The 18,373-nt window shown below is 27.1% G+C and overlaps 1 protein-coding gene across 4 annotated transcripts in view; it reads left to right on the plus strand.

Moving 5' to 3' along the window:
- LOC129981768 (cell adhesion molecule Dscam2-like) overlaps positions 1 to 18,373 on the plus strand; it is a 519,426-nt gene that overhangs the window by 336,772 nt on the left and 164,281 nt on the right. For all 4 annotated transcript variants that reach the window (XM_056092759.1, XM_056092760.1, XM_056092761.1 and 1 more), the window contains exon 5: positions 1,282 to 1,575. In XM_056092759.1, coding sequence (XP_055948734.1) covers positions 1,282 to 1,575 — 294 coding nt within the window. The remainder of the gene's footprint in view (positions 1 to 1,281; positions 1,576 to 18,373) is intronic.

Below are 18,373 nucleotides of genomic sequence, written 5' to 3' on the forward strand. Positions count from 1 at the left end.
AAATTAATCTTTGATTTCATTATTATCATTACTTTATTTTTATTCATTAATAGTTCATTCGGTTATTTTTTTTATTATTTCCTACTTTTTAATGATAAAATGAAATCTGAGATGTAAAAATCTTTCGTTTATTTTTTTAAAGTTTTGTACGTTAGATTTAATAAGTCATTATATATATATTAGTATATTTTTAATAATTTTTCTCAAGTTCACGAACTGATAACACTAAACGTATATGGAAAAACAATTCAGTTTAAATTAATCTATTAAATGATAATTAAGTTTTGCATTTATTAAATTAGTTTATTACATAGAGAAAAAATATTGTGCGAGATATAATCCTGCTGCAAAAGAAAGGGAAAAAAATATTTCATGGAACTCCATTTTAACAAACGTGAAGCAAATCAAGCTAAATAAAATTGCATTGTATCCTAAAATAAAAAAAAAATGATTCTGGCTCACTTTAGAAAGTATAAGCTAGCATATGTTTCTTGGTCTTCCATAAACTTATTCCAACAGTATAAATATTACGAATCAGTCCATATCTATCCTCTTTTAAACATATACTAAATCTTTGCAGAGAAATTTCTATAGTCATCAAAAAATCTTCGAGATTTTGGAGAGTATGCTGAGGTTAAAATTTTGTAAGTTAAAAATATTCTTGAAAGTCTGCCAAATGTCTGTTTTTGTATATGACTCAAGACAATAATTAGGCGAATGAACTGTTGAGTTGTGTTCTTACAAAGAAATATCCATCAATCTTTCATCAAACATTAATCAAAAAGACCAAACTAAAACAAGACACTAAATTTATGGAAGAAACTAAATCAAATTGTCAGACTCAGTTCGTTTAAATTAAAACTTTAAGTAAAATCTTTTAAAGAAATCTAATTAAAAGGTTAAAACAATTTTTTTAGTGAGACTAAATCAAAATGTTTGACCAATTCCGCCAAAAACGTCAAATGAGTAAAAGAAGATAAATAAAAATATTAAACCAAATTTCACGAAGTTGCAAAATCAAAATATTCTATCAAAATTTTTTATCAAAGAAACAAAATTATTTCAAACTTCAATTTGTGAAAAATTACACATTTGTATCAAACAATAAATCAAATCTGCCAACTATGTTTTCGAATATTTTTCCCGCTGTATTATAAAAATAAACAGGAAAAGCTTCGTAAATCAAGGACAGAGAAACGCCAAATATTTTCTACTTTAAAATGTTCTAAATTTTAAAATTTGAATTTGATTTGTCAAGTTAATATGTAACTCCTTTTGCAGAGCCTCACAGCACATTCCCTCCTCGGGTCATCGACAGGAGAGCCAATCTTATCGTGAAGGAAGGCAGCACGGTCAAGTTACCTTGTGCAGCAGAAGGATATCCAATTCCTCAGATCCATTGGCTGAAATTGGAGAAGAGCCAAGCAGTGAGACTGTCCAAAAACCAACGTTTCGTAGAATTAGGTGGCACACTTATCATCAGAAGAGCCGAGCCAGAAGATAGTGGCAAATATATCTGCTACGTTAACAACAGTGTATCAGATGAAAGGGTGGACACAGAGCTTTTAGTTTCAGGTATGTCTTTTCCACACATTGTATCTCTATAGATTTGGTAGAATTAGTAAAATCAGTGATGAAATTGGTAGAATGGGATACATGATAAAAGTTTAGTCTCAGCCCTCAATATTTTAACTTATTATTATAATTAATTTTAAAAATGCCTCATTTCTTAGAAGTTTTATCACAATATATTATATTATTGGTTAATTTTAAAAGATATTATAATTTAGAATAAATAAGAAAATAATTATATTATAATAATTTTTTTTTCATTTTTATTTATACATTTTTTTCCGTTTTTCTAAATTTAAAGGATATCATAATTAATTTACAATCTATTACATTTTATAATTTGGGCTCTATTACACGTAATAATTTACACTTACTCTCATTCTGTATAGTATATCTAGAATAGTATATCTAGAGTAGTATACAATGAAAAAGTCCGCCCCTTTCATTTTTAATGAATATGATATTATAATTTAAAACTGGTCTAATAATATTATTAAAAAGAAGGCATATCTGATCGTTTTATGAGAAAAATGCATAATCATGTCATCGTTTTGCGTAGTGTATCATTCTTTAAATATTGCAAGAACGTTTAGTATATAAAATGGCAAACCCTCGGATTATTTATTGGTCACTGCTGCCCTCTTATTTCTTGACAGTTGGAAATTCTTTCCGAAGGATCGTATCCTTTGTTTGCTTTATAAGATCACGTTGTCCAATCGTCTTTCCAATTGTCCATCTTTCTATAATTCCAGTCGTCTTACCCCTAAACCTCCAGATTATAGAATCCTAAATTTTTCTTAAGATGTCACGAATTCTGCCAAATTAAAAGAAAAATAAATGTTGGAGTTTTTTTATTATTAGGTGACGTTAATTTTCATTGGAAAAATTTACTACTGGACGCTCTTAGCAAAACTAAAAAAAAATATAAAAAATGATATGTCTCTAACGTTTTTAAACTATTAAAAAAGGCGTTAATATTGTTAAAATAAACTCATGTTCTCAGAAATCTTATGAGTCATATCAATATTATGTCATGAGATTTTGCTTTCCTACTCTTTTTTCATAAATGTATTTCCCTTCGTTGTAAAAATTGTTGGGCTCATGCGTAAATGTTAAATATAAAGAGATTAGAAATTTAACAAAATTAATGAAATACTCGTTGTTAAAGCGTCGCTAAATATTAAATGCTTTTACGCTCTTCTCATCAAAACCTGCAAAGACTGAAATGGCATATGCGAGTTCAAGAAGTTTTGGAAAGAGAATAGAAGTCTTCATATTTACTTACTCGATGTCTTGAAGCCAGTGCAAAATGAGTTTGAAAGTTTAACATCTTTGAAAAATCTACACTAAAGATGATTTTGTCATTTTTGGAATATTAAATTTCTGAATCTTACAAAATACAGTAAAAATAAATCTTTCGGACTTCTTTTTATGAGCAGTGCTCTGAAATATTCTGATTACGATCTTTTGTAGCCTTACTAAGTTAAACAGACAGAAACCCAAAAAGCAAAAGATTTTTTTTAATTCCCTGAATATAAACTATTTCAGAGGAATGGGCTTTTATCAGTAATCATTTCTATGATTATTTTAATTGTAATTGTAGAAGAATCTAGCAATATAGAAATTCGAAGGCATTACGTAAATAAAAAGGCAACTGGAAATATATTACCTTATTGAGTGTCCTTATTTGAGTAATTGTTTAACTGGCGGTCTGTATTAAGACACATCCAATTAAGTTACCATTTATATAAATACAACAATATATCATATGAAATGTGTTTTGAGCCCAAACGTTAAATCATATGCTTAATATTCACTATTATAAGAGTTCCCTACTGAATGCAATACCGCTTCTTTGACATCCAACCAATTTCTGCTTTGTCATTTTTTATACGAAAAAATTATTAATTTGACTGTAGATAATAATTAGTTTTTATTATGTAAGTTTCCATTTGGAAATTGGAAGTGTTTATGAACACGCATATGGATAGCAATGAGTTATTTTTCTATTTCTAGCAATTTTTTATTTTGTAATTGGGTATTTTGGTTTTGTTTTTATATCCCTATTGGTTTTAATCTGATTTTAATGATCAATTTTAATGTAAGTATTCCTAAGCGTTACGTAACTAAAAGATTACAACTTATTACAAGGTTTTATTTAGCTTTTTGAGGCTGGATTGCAGCAAAGTTAATGAGATGAAGCCTATTAATATTTTTTTTAACATTTTTAATTTTATTTTCGCCGTTGTATTTTCTGAGAAACGCGGATTTCAACGTTTTCGAAATCGAAATTTCACATTTTTAAGACCGATTAATTCTCTTTTATATATTTCTATAATAGTTGTAATATTACAAATACTTTTAAATAAATTTATTCATTTTATTATTAATTTAATCCTATTTATGCTTGGTAGAATTCACTATTTCATAAATTTCAGCTTTTTGACTTCTAGCCTATGTCATACCTGATTTCTCTCTTAGTGGATCACGTTTCAAATTAGTTTTAGTAATATTTTTTTTTTTAATTTTCATGTATATTATAAATAGAAATATACGGATAGATGGTGCATCTTCTAGTAGTATAAAATTTTCCGATATCTCTATTCTATTCAATATCAAAGTTGTCAAGATTGGGGCATTGATTAATTAATAATATGACAAAGCTCTAGTATGATGCATATCGAACGCATCGCGTGAGACATCTGCATTTGTTGTAAGGAGACCAAGTCTCTAATTATGGTCATTACAATTCTGATTTCTCTCTTCTCCATATTTTTACAGAACAGTCAGATCAGAACAATCAGATAGTCAGACCTGAATTCTAAATTACTTGCAGGGAACTTGCAATTGTTGAAATGTAATGCTCCAAATATTTCCTTATTTTTTTCCTAAAATATTCTATACTATATAAATTATTTTTATATTCTTTTTTTTTTAATTTTACAAAGTGTTATTTTGTAATCTAATCATACAATGTAAATTATATTATTATAATTTTATAATAAATACCACTTCAATCACTACAACTTGATGGTAAAATGATGGTTAATGAGGGTAATGGTAAAATGATGGTTAATGAGGGCAATGGTAAAATGATGGTTAATGAGGGCAATGATAAAATGATGGTTAATGAGGGTAATGATAAAATGATGGTTAATGAGGGTAATGGTAAAATGATGGTTAATGAGGGTAATGGTAAAATGATGGTTAATGAGGGTAATGGTAAAATGATGGTTAATGATGGTAATAATTGATGACAACTCACAGGTTATTAACCTTTTACTATTTCTTACCATATTTTTTTTTTATTTTTATCCAAAGAAGATTTTATTGTAAGTATGAAACAATTTTGTAGAAAAATGCTGTCCCAATGGTTCACTATCCGAGGCGTTCATTCATACAGAAAAATTAAATTTCAAAAGTAACCAATATTCTTCTTAGAAACAGAAATTTTTTATATATAATTTCTTGAATTTTATTAATTCACTGTTGCATGAATTCTTTTATATAATAATTTTAAATAAAACTTATTACTTATTTTTTTAAATCTTTAACTCGCTGTTTATATTCATGACATTTTTTCTTTAGAAAATCGGCAAACCTTTGATATTTAATTTCTACTGCACCTTGTAGAACTTTGATTTTAAATAAATTTTTCAAATTTTAACAAGTAGACTTTTTTTAAATGATTGTTTTACAATTTTGAATTATAAATAAAATGTCTCAGAAATATAGCTCTCGTAAGACTGACTTTAGTGCCTCATTTGTTAACCTTCGTTTTCTGTTCTATTATTGGCTTACATCTTAATATCCTACTTCAGAATTTCAGTTCTGGTCACTCCTAAAAATTCAGTGTTTGGAATATGTTACCATGGTCATAGAATAAATAATGGAAAGAATTAACCAGTGAGTTATATCTTAATCCCTTTTAAATATTTCTTAAGACTGCCAAAATATCTTATTGATGTTACCGATTATTGTAGCACTGTTTAAAGAAGTTGCTCTAAAATATGTTTCAATCTGCTGAGACTTATAAAAATAATTTGAAAAGATTTTCATTGAAAAAAATATGAAAATGCCATAATTTAACTTAAATTTTATTACAAGTAATTGATTTTTCAAATATTATTAGAATAATTATTCATTTTTTCTTAAATTTTATAAATACTTAACACAGCAAATAGTTTCCTTTTTGTTATTCTTATATCTACATTTGCAGTTCTTATCTGTAATTGCACTTAAACTAGATTTTTAATACAGAAAAAAAAACATGTCTATTAACGTTGTTTAACACATGTCTATTTAACATTCATGATTCATAAAATATCCCTTTTAGATAGTTCAATCAGACGAGGATTAAATAAATAAACTGGAATATAATGTGATAAAAATTCCAATACATTTATATCTTATATAAGTGAAATTTTGTTTGCTGAATTGGGTATCCCATTTTGAAGTTAAATATTTTTTAATGGAGTTATATGTCAAAATGACTCTATAATATGATATTAATCATTCTATCTTATAGAAAATTTTACTTTTCCACTATGCTAAATACATACGAAAAGAAAATTTGATTGTTTAAATCAGATATATTCATTAATAACAAAATAAATACGTCATTATATCATGAAGCATTGCTTTTACACATGTGTATATGTCTTCTGATATCGATATTAAAATTATCAAAGAAACATCAAACTGTGATTTGTTCAGTTGTCTTTCATTCGTTGATAAAATAACAAAATTTTCATTACTTTATCAATTAACCTAATAATAAATTATGTTTTTTTCCAAATATTCTATTTAAAGAGGTGAAAAAAGGATTTGGAATATTTGCTTAACATGATTTATTGAATAAATAAATAATATAAAAATAAGGATGAGCGTTCTTTTTTAAATGAATGTCTCATATAACGAGCAGCTACTTTTGTAAACTCATTTTTTTTAATCTGATACGTAAAATAGGAAAATAATAGAGGAAACAGGAAATTCTTAATCGAATGTTCCTCATACTGGAAAATATTGTTTGCAAACTCATTTTCTGAACACGAACCATCTGAAATGAGAAAATATATCTGAAATTTCAATCTTGTCTTAAGCTAAAAATCTAGAAATAGGAGTAAGAAACGACCGACTTTTTCCTCTTTAACTGAAAAATGGCAATTTCTTTCTTGATGGTAGAAACTCAATTTTACAGATTCATTAAGATGAGTATATAACTCAATATGGCACCATTTTTTTCCCTCAAGGCAGTCATGGTGTAAATTGCTCTTTAAATATGAGCTAAAAAATATCAATAAAATATCACATAAATTACAGAAAGTAACAAGCGGGGTTCAAAGGCAGCCAAATGATTAAAATCTAAATCTCTAGAGATAAGCATATATCTTAAATTAAAATAGGAATAGTATTTATTAGAATTCTAATTGCTTCAAAAGATGTAAGGACTCTGTAATTTATATTTCAGTCAATAAATATAATATTGAAAAAGTATGGATTAAAAAGCTTTTTTTACAACCCCTTGTCCTATTATTCATGTGAAATTTTTTTATTTTGGAATGCTATTTTCTGTGATCAGTGCAAATCTGAAGAATGAAGATTTGATTCTCATTGTTGAAGACCAATTAATACTCACATCCAGGAGACGGAATCTGTTTTCTTCTATACAACATATTGAAAAAGTTCTCTCATCATCAAAAAAATTAGAAATCAAGATTTTCAAAATCCCTAATTTTCAATCCCCCTCCCCCTGATTCCATGAACACATTTTTATTATTATATCTGTCTGTAGATAAAAGTAAAATAATTAAATGCTTTTATCTGCAAACATGATAACTTAAAGATGCACATCTTTCATTCAGATATAAGATTTCGTTCAAATATTAAATTTTGAACGAAATCAATTGAGTGGATATATGGCTTATTCAGTATTCGAGTACAAGGGGAATGCAGATGCATAATATTTGAGAGATAGATTTATCATCCAAAGAGTAGTCTTATACCAAATTTGGAACCAAATCCGCTAAGGGATTGATCATCTTTTGGTCCGTATTTTAGCATATATGTAAACGCAATGATTCATAAACTCATTGACTTAAATTAATGAAATTACGTACTTAATGTTGTCATTTCATTATAATACTGGTTTTCTTTGGTACTTAAGTTTAGGACTCCGCATCAAATTCTGACTTCAGTCGATCTGGAAAAAGATGCTCATAATGCATATTCGAACAAAAATTCAATAAAAGTGCTAGATTCAAACCAAAAATATCAGTTTCGTAACTATAGTTTGCCAATGACATGCAACTTTAGCGATCTTACCCATGGTCCATATTTATGAGGGGAAAGGGAGATAAGAACTTCATTGGAGAGCGTGTAAGAAAGCTTCGGAGAGGACACTCCTGAAGTAGCTTTTTAAATTATCTAATATAATGATTTACATAGCGTCAGAAATATGTCAGTTTATTGAAGAGGATTGTATTTTTTGGCGTGTAATATTTGAGTACCATGAATAGATTTTTAAATGGTTAAATATGATAGGACATTAAATTGTATGAAAATTTAGATTTTGTAAATTTTTAGCAGTAGGTTTAGTGATCTAAAGTTGATCTGAAAAATAACTTAAATTATAAATTCTTATGGCTTTTAAATTATTTTTCAAGTTAGAACTACATGCCTATTATTTGTTAGTTAATAAAAGTTTATAAATTAACAAATGGGCCATGATTCCCAAGTACCACCAGATGTTGATTAAAATTGTGCGATAGATTATACTATTCAATATTAAGCAACATTATAAAATATTGCGAAAATTGCTGAATATCATATAATTTTGTTTTCTAATGCGAAAGTGAGTACCCAATAAACGGTCGAAAATTTTAATTTGGTAGCTTATTATACCAAATTCTAAAAAAAAAAAAAAAAAAAGTATACACACCATTCAATCATAAGCAGAATTATGTTTTCTTAAAAAATTGTAAAAGGAAGAAAAGTAATTCTAGTGAAGAAATTAATATTTCCCTTTTTGAAATACCAATTTTTTCCATTTCGATTAAGATAACGATAAATTTCCTTCTACATTTCATCTGCTTGGTAATTTATAATTTATTCTCATTTTCATATTAATTTAATTGTTTCCACTGATTTCAAGTACAAAATTGGAGCGAAAAATATTACTACTTAAAACTTTTGTACTTTTATAAGTTTTTTTTTTTTCTAAATTTTAAATTGGAATATAAAAGAAAAATCAGTGAAGATATAAGAATCTCATTATTTTAACATTTGGAAGTGAATCTGGGCAATAAAATAAATTTTAGTAAAAAATGTAATTTGTTAAGTTACAAATTTAAATATTTTAAATTTTTTAAAAATTTTCTTTTTTCACAATTTTCAATATTTTTCCCCAAATTTTTAAACAGACCTAACAATATATTTAATAGAATTAGGGAACTGATTTTTGATATTTGTGTAAGTTTTTGAAAAAAATGTGTTGCTGAAATTTTTTGGAAAAGATCAAAGTTTTTTCAGTTTGAACATTTTTTTCAAAAATTCTAATCAAAATTTTTATAAATCCATCAACAATCTATTAAACATGCATTTAAGAGTGAGCAGAAAAAATTTCTTGAAATTATAATAAAATGTGATTGACTTTTAACATTTTGCACATGAAATATGTTTGATGCAAACACTGGAAGTGGGCGTGGCACCTGATATCGCGTTTCACAATATAGCTCCATACGTCACTAAATACTTGTCCGATTGTTTTGAAATTTTCAGATAAATAAGTCAAAAGTTTAAGGATCCTTTTTCACTTAAAATTAGAAAATCGATATTTGAATCGATTTTCCGAAATTCTCAGGATGCCTAGTCCTCATAAGAAGAAGGTTTTCGCAACATATTATTGATATATCTCACACAATGTAATAATCCCTTCAGACAAATATTATTACACAACATCTCAAATATCAAACAATATAGACTTTATAAATTCCATAAGTTACTCAATAAGGTAAAAACTACTTCCTTAACTAACCCACCTTAAAGTAGTTTTCAATATATGTTGTCACAGACGTCTTTTCTTCCAAAAATATTTCTCAGCGTTTAGAAAATTTTAGTGTGAAAAACACTAACACTGCTTACCTAAAGCCAAAAGACATAAAATTGAATGTCCTAACAGTAACAGTATTCGTAAAGTCAATTTCGAGAAGAAGCGTCTTGTTTCGAAATTCCTCTTAGGGTAAAAGACAGTGCTTAGAATAAAATATTTTGAATAAAAAAGGTCGTATCACTCTAGTTCTCGAATTGAACCTTACTCTGGAGACTTCTCATATCGTGTGTTTGGGCTTGTTTTGAAGAACTGACTCGTTATTTTTGAAACGGAAGAATTCTTTTTTGCTATAAGCTTTACGAATATTTGTAACTCTTGGCGGTATGGATTCAGATTGCTTATGAAGCCTCTGACTATTCTTTGAAGTCAATAAGCAAGTTGAAAACATGTTTTCTAGAGCATTCCGATAAACAACAAATAACCCTATCAGAAATAGAGTTGTAAAAAATATATTTTCACATATTGGCTTACGAATCTAAAAAGTTTTTCCAATGTTGTTTAGGTAGAATATATGATTTTCTTGATATTCCTAAGAAGAATTTTATAAGAAAATAATGCTTATTTATTTTGAATGTGTCAAAATAATGTTACTAGTGAACAAAGTAACTTTGGCAATAATAACATCCAATGCATCTTGAGCTATCAGCGTCTGGGGGAAGTGCCACCTACCGATATAATTAGTGAAATGTGTCTTTTTAATGTGAAAGGTATAAAAACTAATAATGAAGAAAATTTTTAGAATTAATAAAAATAGATGATGTAAAAAGCAATTTTAAATTATTTTCTTTTAATTATACATTTGTTTCAATCTGTGATTGGTTAAACATTTAACTATAGAATAAATTTATAAATATATATGGAAATGTATAATTTAAATTAAACGTTAAATACAGTAATAGATTTCAGACAAGATTACTAGCTGCCAAGGGAATATTGATTTTCTTTATTTATCAAATTTGTAAAAAAAAAATGTAAACTATTTTGAAATTAATACAATATTAGAAAGTTAGTTATTTCGTTAACTTATTATATTATATTCCACTTAACAGATTCTGTAAAATAATAATTTCTAATGTTGCACTTGTTCGAAGTCCCTTGTTTCCTATTAATATGACATAGTAATTAAACGTTTTTAATTGTAAATAAGCAAATAATTAACAAATAATTACTGTATATTATTGCTAAAATGTTATTTTTTTTGCATTATAAATAGCTTTTTTTCACAATAAGCATATTAAAGATCAAAAAAGCATAAATGTTTTGTAAAATGTACAGAAATAAAATATTTATCTTAAAAGCTTTTTTAACATGCTAATTTAACTAAAAATAATTTGTAATGTAATGTTTTCATGTATTAAAAATGCGACCTCATAAATACATTACATTAGGCCTCAAAATTTTTTAATCCGTCTCATGTTAAATCTACGTATAATTGATTAAAGTAGAACATAAGATTTCTATTTTAGTCAATTATTGATTTCATTAACAATCAATCAAGTTAGATAAGTTGAAACAACTATCAAGTTAAATAAAAAGTAAGATTTAAAAAAAATTAATATTATCTAATGGATATTCAGAATATTATTATTAATATTAATTGTTAATCATAAAATAATAATTTCTAATGCTGTATTTGTTTGAAAATTATTATTTCCATGTAATCGGGCATATAAATTAGATGTTTTTAATTATAAATAAGCAAGTCATTTATAAGTAGTTATTCTATATGTTCCTAAAATGTTATTAGTTTTGTACTTTTCTCGCAATAAGCATATTAAAAAAATTAATAAATCATATATATTTTAAAAATTTATTAAAATAAAAATAGTTTTTAAATGTAAATTTAAAGGGATTAGTTATTAAAAGCATGGCCTCATAATTGCGTTACCTGAGGCTACAAAAAATTTTTAAATCCGTTTCTCGTTAAATCTTCGACTGATTAATTAAAATATAAAAGTTCTATTTTAGTCAATTATAGATTTCATTAACGATTAACCAAGTTAGATAAATTAAAACATAATTACCAAATTAAATAAGAAGTAAGATTTTAAAACTTGGATACTATTTAATGGATATTCAGAACTTAATTATCTATTTCATTTCCAATTAAAATTTCCTTCATAATTCTTGTTAGAACATGATATCATGGAATTTATTTCCCATATTTATATCTCTGCTTAAGTTTAATATATACATTAAATAAAGATATCTTAACTTAATGATGTGTGTTTAATTTATGGGTTTAAATTTTATTATTTAATTAATAATTCTTCCCATACTTTAATTTTAACTAATATGCAATATGTAGTATTAAATTTCTATTAACATGCAATATTTAAAAAGTTATAAATCCCTAATAAGTTTAGATTTTGTCTTTTTTAAATGTATTGGATGTAATATAATTTTAACAAACATCCTAAGCAATTTTTCAATCGTCATAGTATTACATTTGCATCCTCATAGCATAGTATGCATCAAAAATCAGCAGGAGTAATTGCCTCAAAATTTTTTCTGCATACTATTTAATAAACGTGCTATTCCCCTTCTTGAGGACCTTGTGAAAAGCTATGAGCAAACAATTATTTACATTTTTATTTTCATACATGATAATTGTATGCTCTGTAGTAGAAAAAAGAAAATTGGTACTTAAATAATGACTGTACACCATTGGCAAGCAATAATAAAAAAAGATAGGTCTTTGCTGTAAATCTAAAATTTTTTTATTGAATCTAGTTCACGATATTTAACGGTCTTTTTCAGTGATTAATCACTAACAGGTTGGTAATACGCAAATACCAAACGTCGAATAGACTCTATTGGACTCTTTTTTTTAAATCGATTGAAACCAAAATTTTATATAGCAGTACAGTTACAGTCACAAGATGATATATCAAATTTCATTTCATCTCTGTGCGTTTTTGAATTATCGCATTTTACACACATAAGAAAATCTGCAGACTGACAGAAGATCAAAACCAAAAATGAAATTAGTTCTAAATTCACCTGTGAACTAAATTTTATTTATACAGAGAAAGAAATTTTATAAATACAGAGAAAGTATTGTAATCTTCAAAAAACTTCACACTCAAGATTTTGACAAATTTACATGTTTTAGATTGCCCAGTGTTCGAAAAACGAATTTTTGTCAATATATATGTCTATCTATCCATCAATTTGTCTGTGCCAAGGATAACTACTAAACAATTTGACCTAGACGAACTTTGTTATAGGTTCCTTTCACCAAATTTGTATATTTCTATTAAATTTGTGCGAAACCCATTCAAAGAAACTCTGTCCGTAAGTTTTTCAGGTATAAGTTAACACGCTAATTACAAAATGAAAAGAGCCAGATAGATTAAATTTGGTGCTCAAATTTAGAATCTAAAGTGTAGATACGTATCAAATTTCGAACCACATCCGTCAAGAGGTTGACTTTTTGAAAATCTGTACTTTCACAGGAATAAAATTACAATAACTTAAAAATGAAATAACTTAAATATATGAATACTGATTTTGTGTTTAAAGTTATAATTTTGTACCGTTTCGTTTTTAATACAATGAAAACAATTACAACACTAAAGGCTTTGAGTCTAAAATACAAATCTAGTCTTAAATACCTGTTACTAAATGCCAGGGATGAATCGCAAAAAAATTATACTATAGATTATAAAATATGTTAAATTCATATCAATGATGATTTTTCGTAATTAATGTTCGCCAATGCTATTCTAGATATTCCAAGGTCAATAATTTTAGACAGAGGTGAGAGAAAACGCTTTTATTAAAGAATAGTATTGAGAATTTTAAGAGTTTACTCCCAATGGCTATGTTTTATAGCTATCACTTGTGCTTATCGATAGTTGATCGATAAGCCCAAGCCATCGATAGCTGATATTGATAAATTTGGAGTTATCGTTCACGCGGAATTCCGAACAGACTTTCTCTGGAGGAATTTCGATCAAAATTTGATAGAAATTGGCAAATCTAATGTAAATATCATACACCAAATTTTATCCTTCTTGCACAAAATATTTTAGAGTTATCATGTTCAAATACAAATAGAATCACCAAAAATATGTCTTCGGGATTCAAGGAGGTTTGAAAACATGAAAAATCATCAATTTCTAGGGTTATAATATTTAGACGATTACAATAGTTTTTTCTTGCTTGCTTCGTTTATGGTAAATTGAAAATTTAAGAAGATTTATATTATACAGTTTCTCTAAAAGAGATCGTTTAATTTTCCAATCTTATTTTGAAAGGCTCTTTGGATTCAACGTTTGCAAATGAATCCATATGCTTTTGAGAAGAAACACATTCTTTATATAGATAACGCTCTAATAGTATGATATAATCCAATGTAATGAATTTAAACGGCAGAAAATTATAATGTTTGCAGAAAAATGCATTCTAAAACATATTGCCACAAATTTTCAATCAATTCGAATCCCATATTAACCCTTTGAGATCATTCAGAAGTACACTTCACACTGTAATTTTAAATGTATTTTTAAATAAAGATAAATCCCTCGGGAGGCACCTCGAAAAGCGGATGAGATGCTTCCGTTATGGTGGTTGGATCTCACCACCTTGGTGGGTATACAAAAATTGCAGGATCTGGCTCCTCCCATTGATGACTGGACGTACTTCCTTCGGGAAGGGTTGTACCGTGGCCGGTGATGGCACTTAGGACTCAACCACAGTTCCCGCCAGTGTTGCTGTTGCGGCGGTCCGATCATTCAGTTTTCTTTATCCGTGTGCCTTCAGGCGGGTCGGAGAGTCAGTGACTTTAAATAAAGATAAATAATCATACTATTATTAAGGTAATTAATTATATTGCATATCCGTTCATAGTTTGTGGCAGTTAAATACTGTAAAAGCGAAACTGTTTCCCACGGAATTTCAATTGTTTGCTATAATGATATCGATAATAAGAGTGTTATTATATCATATACATTCTTAAGAGCAGCTCTCCTTCTAACCACATTCTTTTTGTGTCAATGATATACGGAAGGGAAAACAAAAGAATTACAGAAACTTGTATTCAAAGGAAATGATCAATCACAAATGATTAATGCGGTCTTTTGATAGCTTCGATTGTGAGGTTGATGGGTTTCTTTTTGATTATCAGATTTTCCCTCGAGCTTATCATTAATTCATGATGATATTTAAATATTATGAAGGCATGGACTAACAAAGAAAAAAATATTCGGGAACTGGAGGTTATAAATTCTCTACTAAAAACAAAAGAGAAAAAAATGCTGTTGCTTTTTATAGAATAAACCGTTGGAACCAGTGTTATCACGTTTGGTAGATAGAAAGTTAATTGCTCTTCAGACCAGTTTTTATTTGCATTTTTTTTAAATACTAAAATATTAATTATCTGAAAACTAAGGAAAATTTTAGTTTATTCTTGAATAACTTCCAAATATATTACGAAAAAAATTTTTTGTACTGTTTTAAGAATGAAAAACAATATCTCCCAGATTTAATTTATTTGGCATGTAATATATTAATTAATGTTGACAATTTTTTAAATGTAATTTAAAAAATTGTTCGTTGAACTAAAAATTAAATTATGTGTACGTGTGTGCCTGGACAGTTTTGTGTGCATTAGCACTTTAAGGAACTGACTGTCAGACCTGAAGTTAAAAAAAAATTTGAAAGTATATACTTAAAGGACGGGAATGACCTCGGGGAGATTTTTTGACGCAAATTTAATTAGAATATTAATTAATTAAATATTAAACACAATTTTGGGATTTCCTAACTATACCTTCTATGAATACTAGAACAAAAAAGTGAAATTAACATCTTAAATAAGTAATAATCAATCGAATTAAATTCAAAAGATTATCTTTTCAATACCACCAACTTTGTGCCCAATAATTTTTGAATATTTAATCAATTTTTTTAAATATTTTCCGCTAATACATTTGATTGCTGTTACTCATATTTTAAACTGGTTTTTTTTCTATTATTAATGATCAAATTATGAAAGTTTGGCTTTTCCTTAATGTTGGGAAACTTTCAATAGAACTTGCGGTTCAGAAAATTTTAAAACTTGTGTGTGTAGGTTTAACATTATAATCTACCTATGGTGAAAAATTTTCAGGTTAGTAATTTTAAAAATTTCTGTTTTTCCTGTGATATAATTTAATGTATAAAAGTATAGATATAAAATTAGGGAAATACATAGAATAATAAACAGAACTATGTAAATCTTCTATTATAATGGAAAATATATTTCTATCGAAACTGTAAGTTTAAAAACGTTTTGCTAGAAGTTTACAAATTTCAAAACTGTTTTATTGAAATTCTTAACAACTCTTAATTCTTGTGAATCGAATCATTGCCAAAGGCTGTTAATAATTAATAAGGGAATGAAGCTTCAATAATGGCTTAACAGCATGTAATCAGATGTAAGAGGTTTTTAATGTCTGCGTAATAACATGGGATTTGTCTTCATAAGGAAGGATTATAACACAGAATATAATAAGCGTAAGGCTATTAAAATAATACGACTTTAAATTCTGTTAGACTTTGGTGCTTAAAATTACTTTGACGGCAGAATTAGGAATATGAAGTTTTACTTGAGAGAAATTATTGAGATTTAATTTATTCCCGGTGAACTAGTTCGTCGTTAGTAGAAAAAAAATGGAATATTCAAAGCTTTTTTTTAAAAAAATATTTTTAATAACTTTTGTTCTACCATACTCTTACGAAGAATTGTAATTTTTTTTAACTTGTGCAGATAAGTACATCATGAGAAAAAAAAGTTTCACAGATAGTTCAAACGGATGCTGATTATTCTCACATTTGGGTGAGAATCTCTAATGAATAAAGTACAGGCCTCTGGTATTCAATCATTCACATTCAATGCTAGAAGAAAGAATTTCGCAGTTTCGTACGGGCGCCTGCCATAATTTCGTTTCTAAGGCATTCTAGGACATCTGGGGCATTTCAACATTAATACAGTTAAAAAGAATTATACAATGCTACTGTGAAAGTTCGTTAATGAAACTTTTTCAGTCTATAGAAAGGCCAAAGTCGTACGATCGACTCTTTGAACCAAAGGTACAACCTTTATTTAAAATATATAAAAGCCAATTCTGAACTTATCTTTCCAATCTCATACAGGAAAAAAAATAGCGAAACAACGAGGTCTCACACTGGAAATTGTGATCACAAGCTTCATATAGATGAACAAAATATGATAAGAAAATGACGGAAAAGATCCACTATGAACTATTAATTAGTTTAATAACATTTTTGTCATCATTGTTATGAGACAATTACTGTTGAGTCTTAAAACAATTACCATTTGCTTAAACAAATGATTATCAATACAAAAAGATCCGAAACGCCAGTTTAAAGAAACTTCGGTGGATGTCTGATACACCTGAATATCACTATGACATGGCGTCTCTTTTGCGTTAAGTGTGTTTGATTAAATACTCATAACTCGATGATAAAAATTGCTAAAGTGTTATTGTAATGATTGACGAACTTTCTGGTCCTCATTTCACTGAGTTTGCTAGTATAAAGCCTACCACATTAAAAATTAATAGATGTTTATTTTATTATAAATGACGAATATCTAAACAGTGATTTTATTTAAAAAAAACTAACTAGCTTGAATTATATGAATTTAATATTTCACATATATCATTTTAACAGGATTAATTTTAATTAACAGGTGAAGGGGAATTTTAATTAACAAGAATTCTTATGGGAACAGCTTTTTCAAGAGCTTTAGTTAAGATTTTGCAATATTAGTACCAGAAAAAATAATTATATACAATTTAATTAATGCTTTTAGATATATTGATGACATACTTTTATTAAACATAGATAATGCCAGATGTTGATACTAATCGTTATCCAAAAGAGTTAAATTTAACTTAAACGAATGAAAATCAATACAAAACTACTTATTCGGATTTAAAATAGATATTTCTAATGGAAAATCTTTGGAAGGTATTTGCGATAAAAAGGATGAATTTGACTTCAAAGTAATTACCATTCTAATTTAAACTCAAGATTTTCAAAAACTTGACTGCTCACAATTTAACAGGATTAAAAAAAAAATTGTAAAAATAAAATTTTGTTTATTGAAGTAACAAATCATCTTATTAAAACTTACCTTTTAATGATTTTTCTTAAAAACTATTGCATTATGGAAATTTTTATAAGGAAGGTTTTGTCTATATTCTTATATTTTTCGCAATTGAAGATATGCTTTCTAGTTTATTTTCTTTCGTTTTTATTTAAACTCAATAGATGGCGCTGAGATCGTTCAATTTATTACATATGATGACGAGGTACTTGGTAAAGCTTTGTAGGCGTTTTCATTTTTAAGCACGCGAAAGTTGAAATTAGGTACAAATATCTGGAGAAGTAAGTTTAATTTTCTTACTTCAAAATTTCACGCGAAAAGTTTTATGGAATATTTACATTCAACTGGTATCTTCTTTGCTTTTATATTCGGTTTCAATCTTTTTGTTGTTTTTTGGATAATTATCTAATAGTAGTTTGATTTTGATGAAGTTTTGCTCGGATTTGAATTTTGAAATAATTTGTTTACTAAATTAGTATTTTTTGTTTTTTATTATCTGATTTTAATGTCATCGCTTTGTCTATATTAATTCTTGTCCCCAATATGCACCATTTTTGGGGATTATAGGGCTC

The sequence above is a fragment of the Argiope bruennichi genome, chromosome 8, assembly GCF_947563725.1.
Source record: "Argiope bruennichi chromosome 8, qqArgBrue1.1, whole genome shotgun sequence".
NCBI classification, from domain to species: Eukaryota; Metazoa; Arthropoda; class Arachnida; order Araneae; family Araneidae; genus Argiope; species Argiope bruennichi.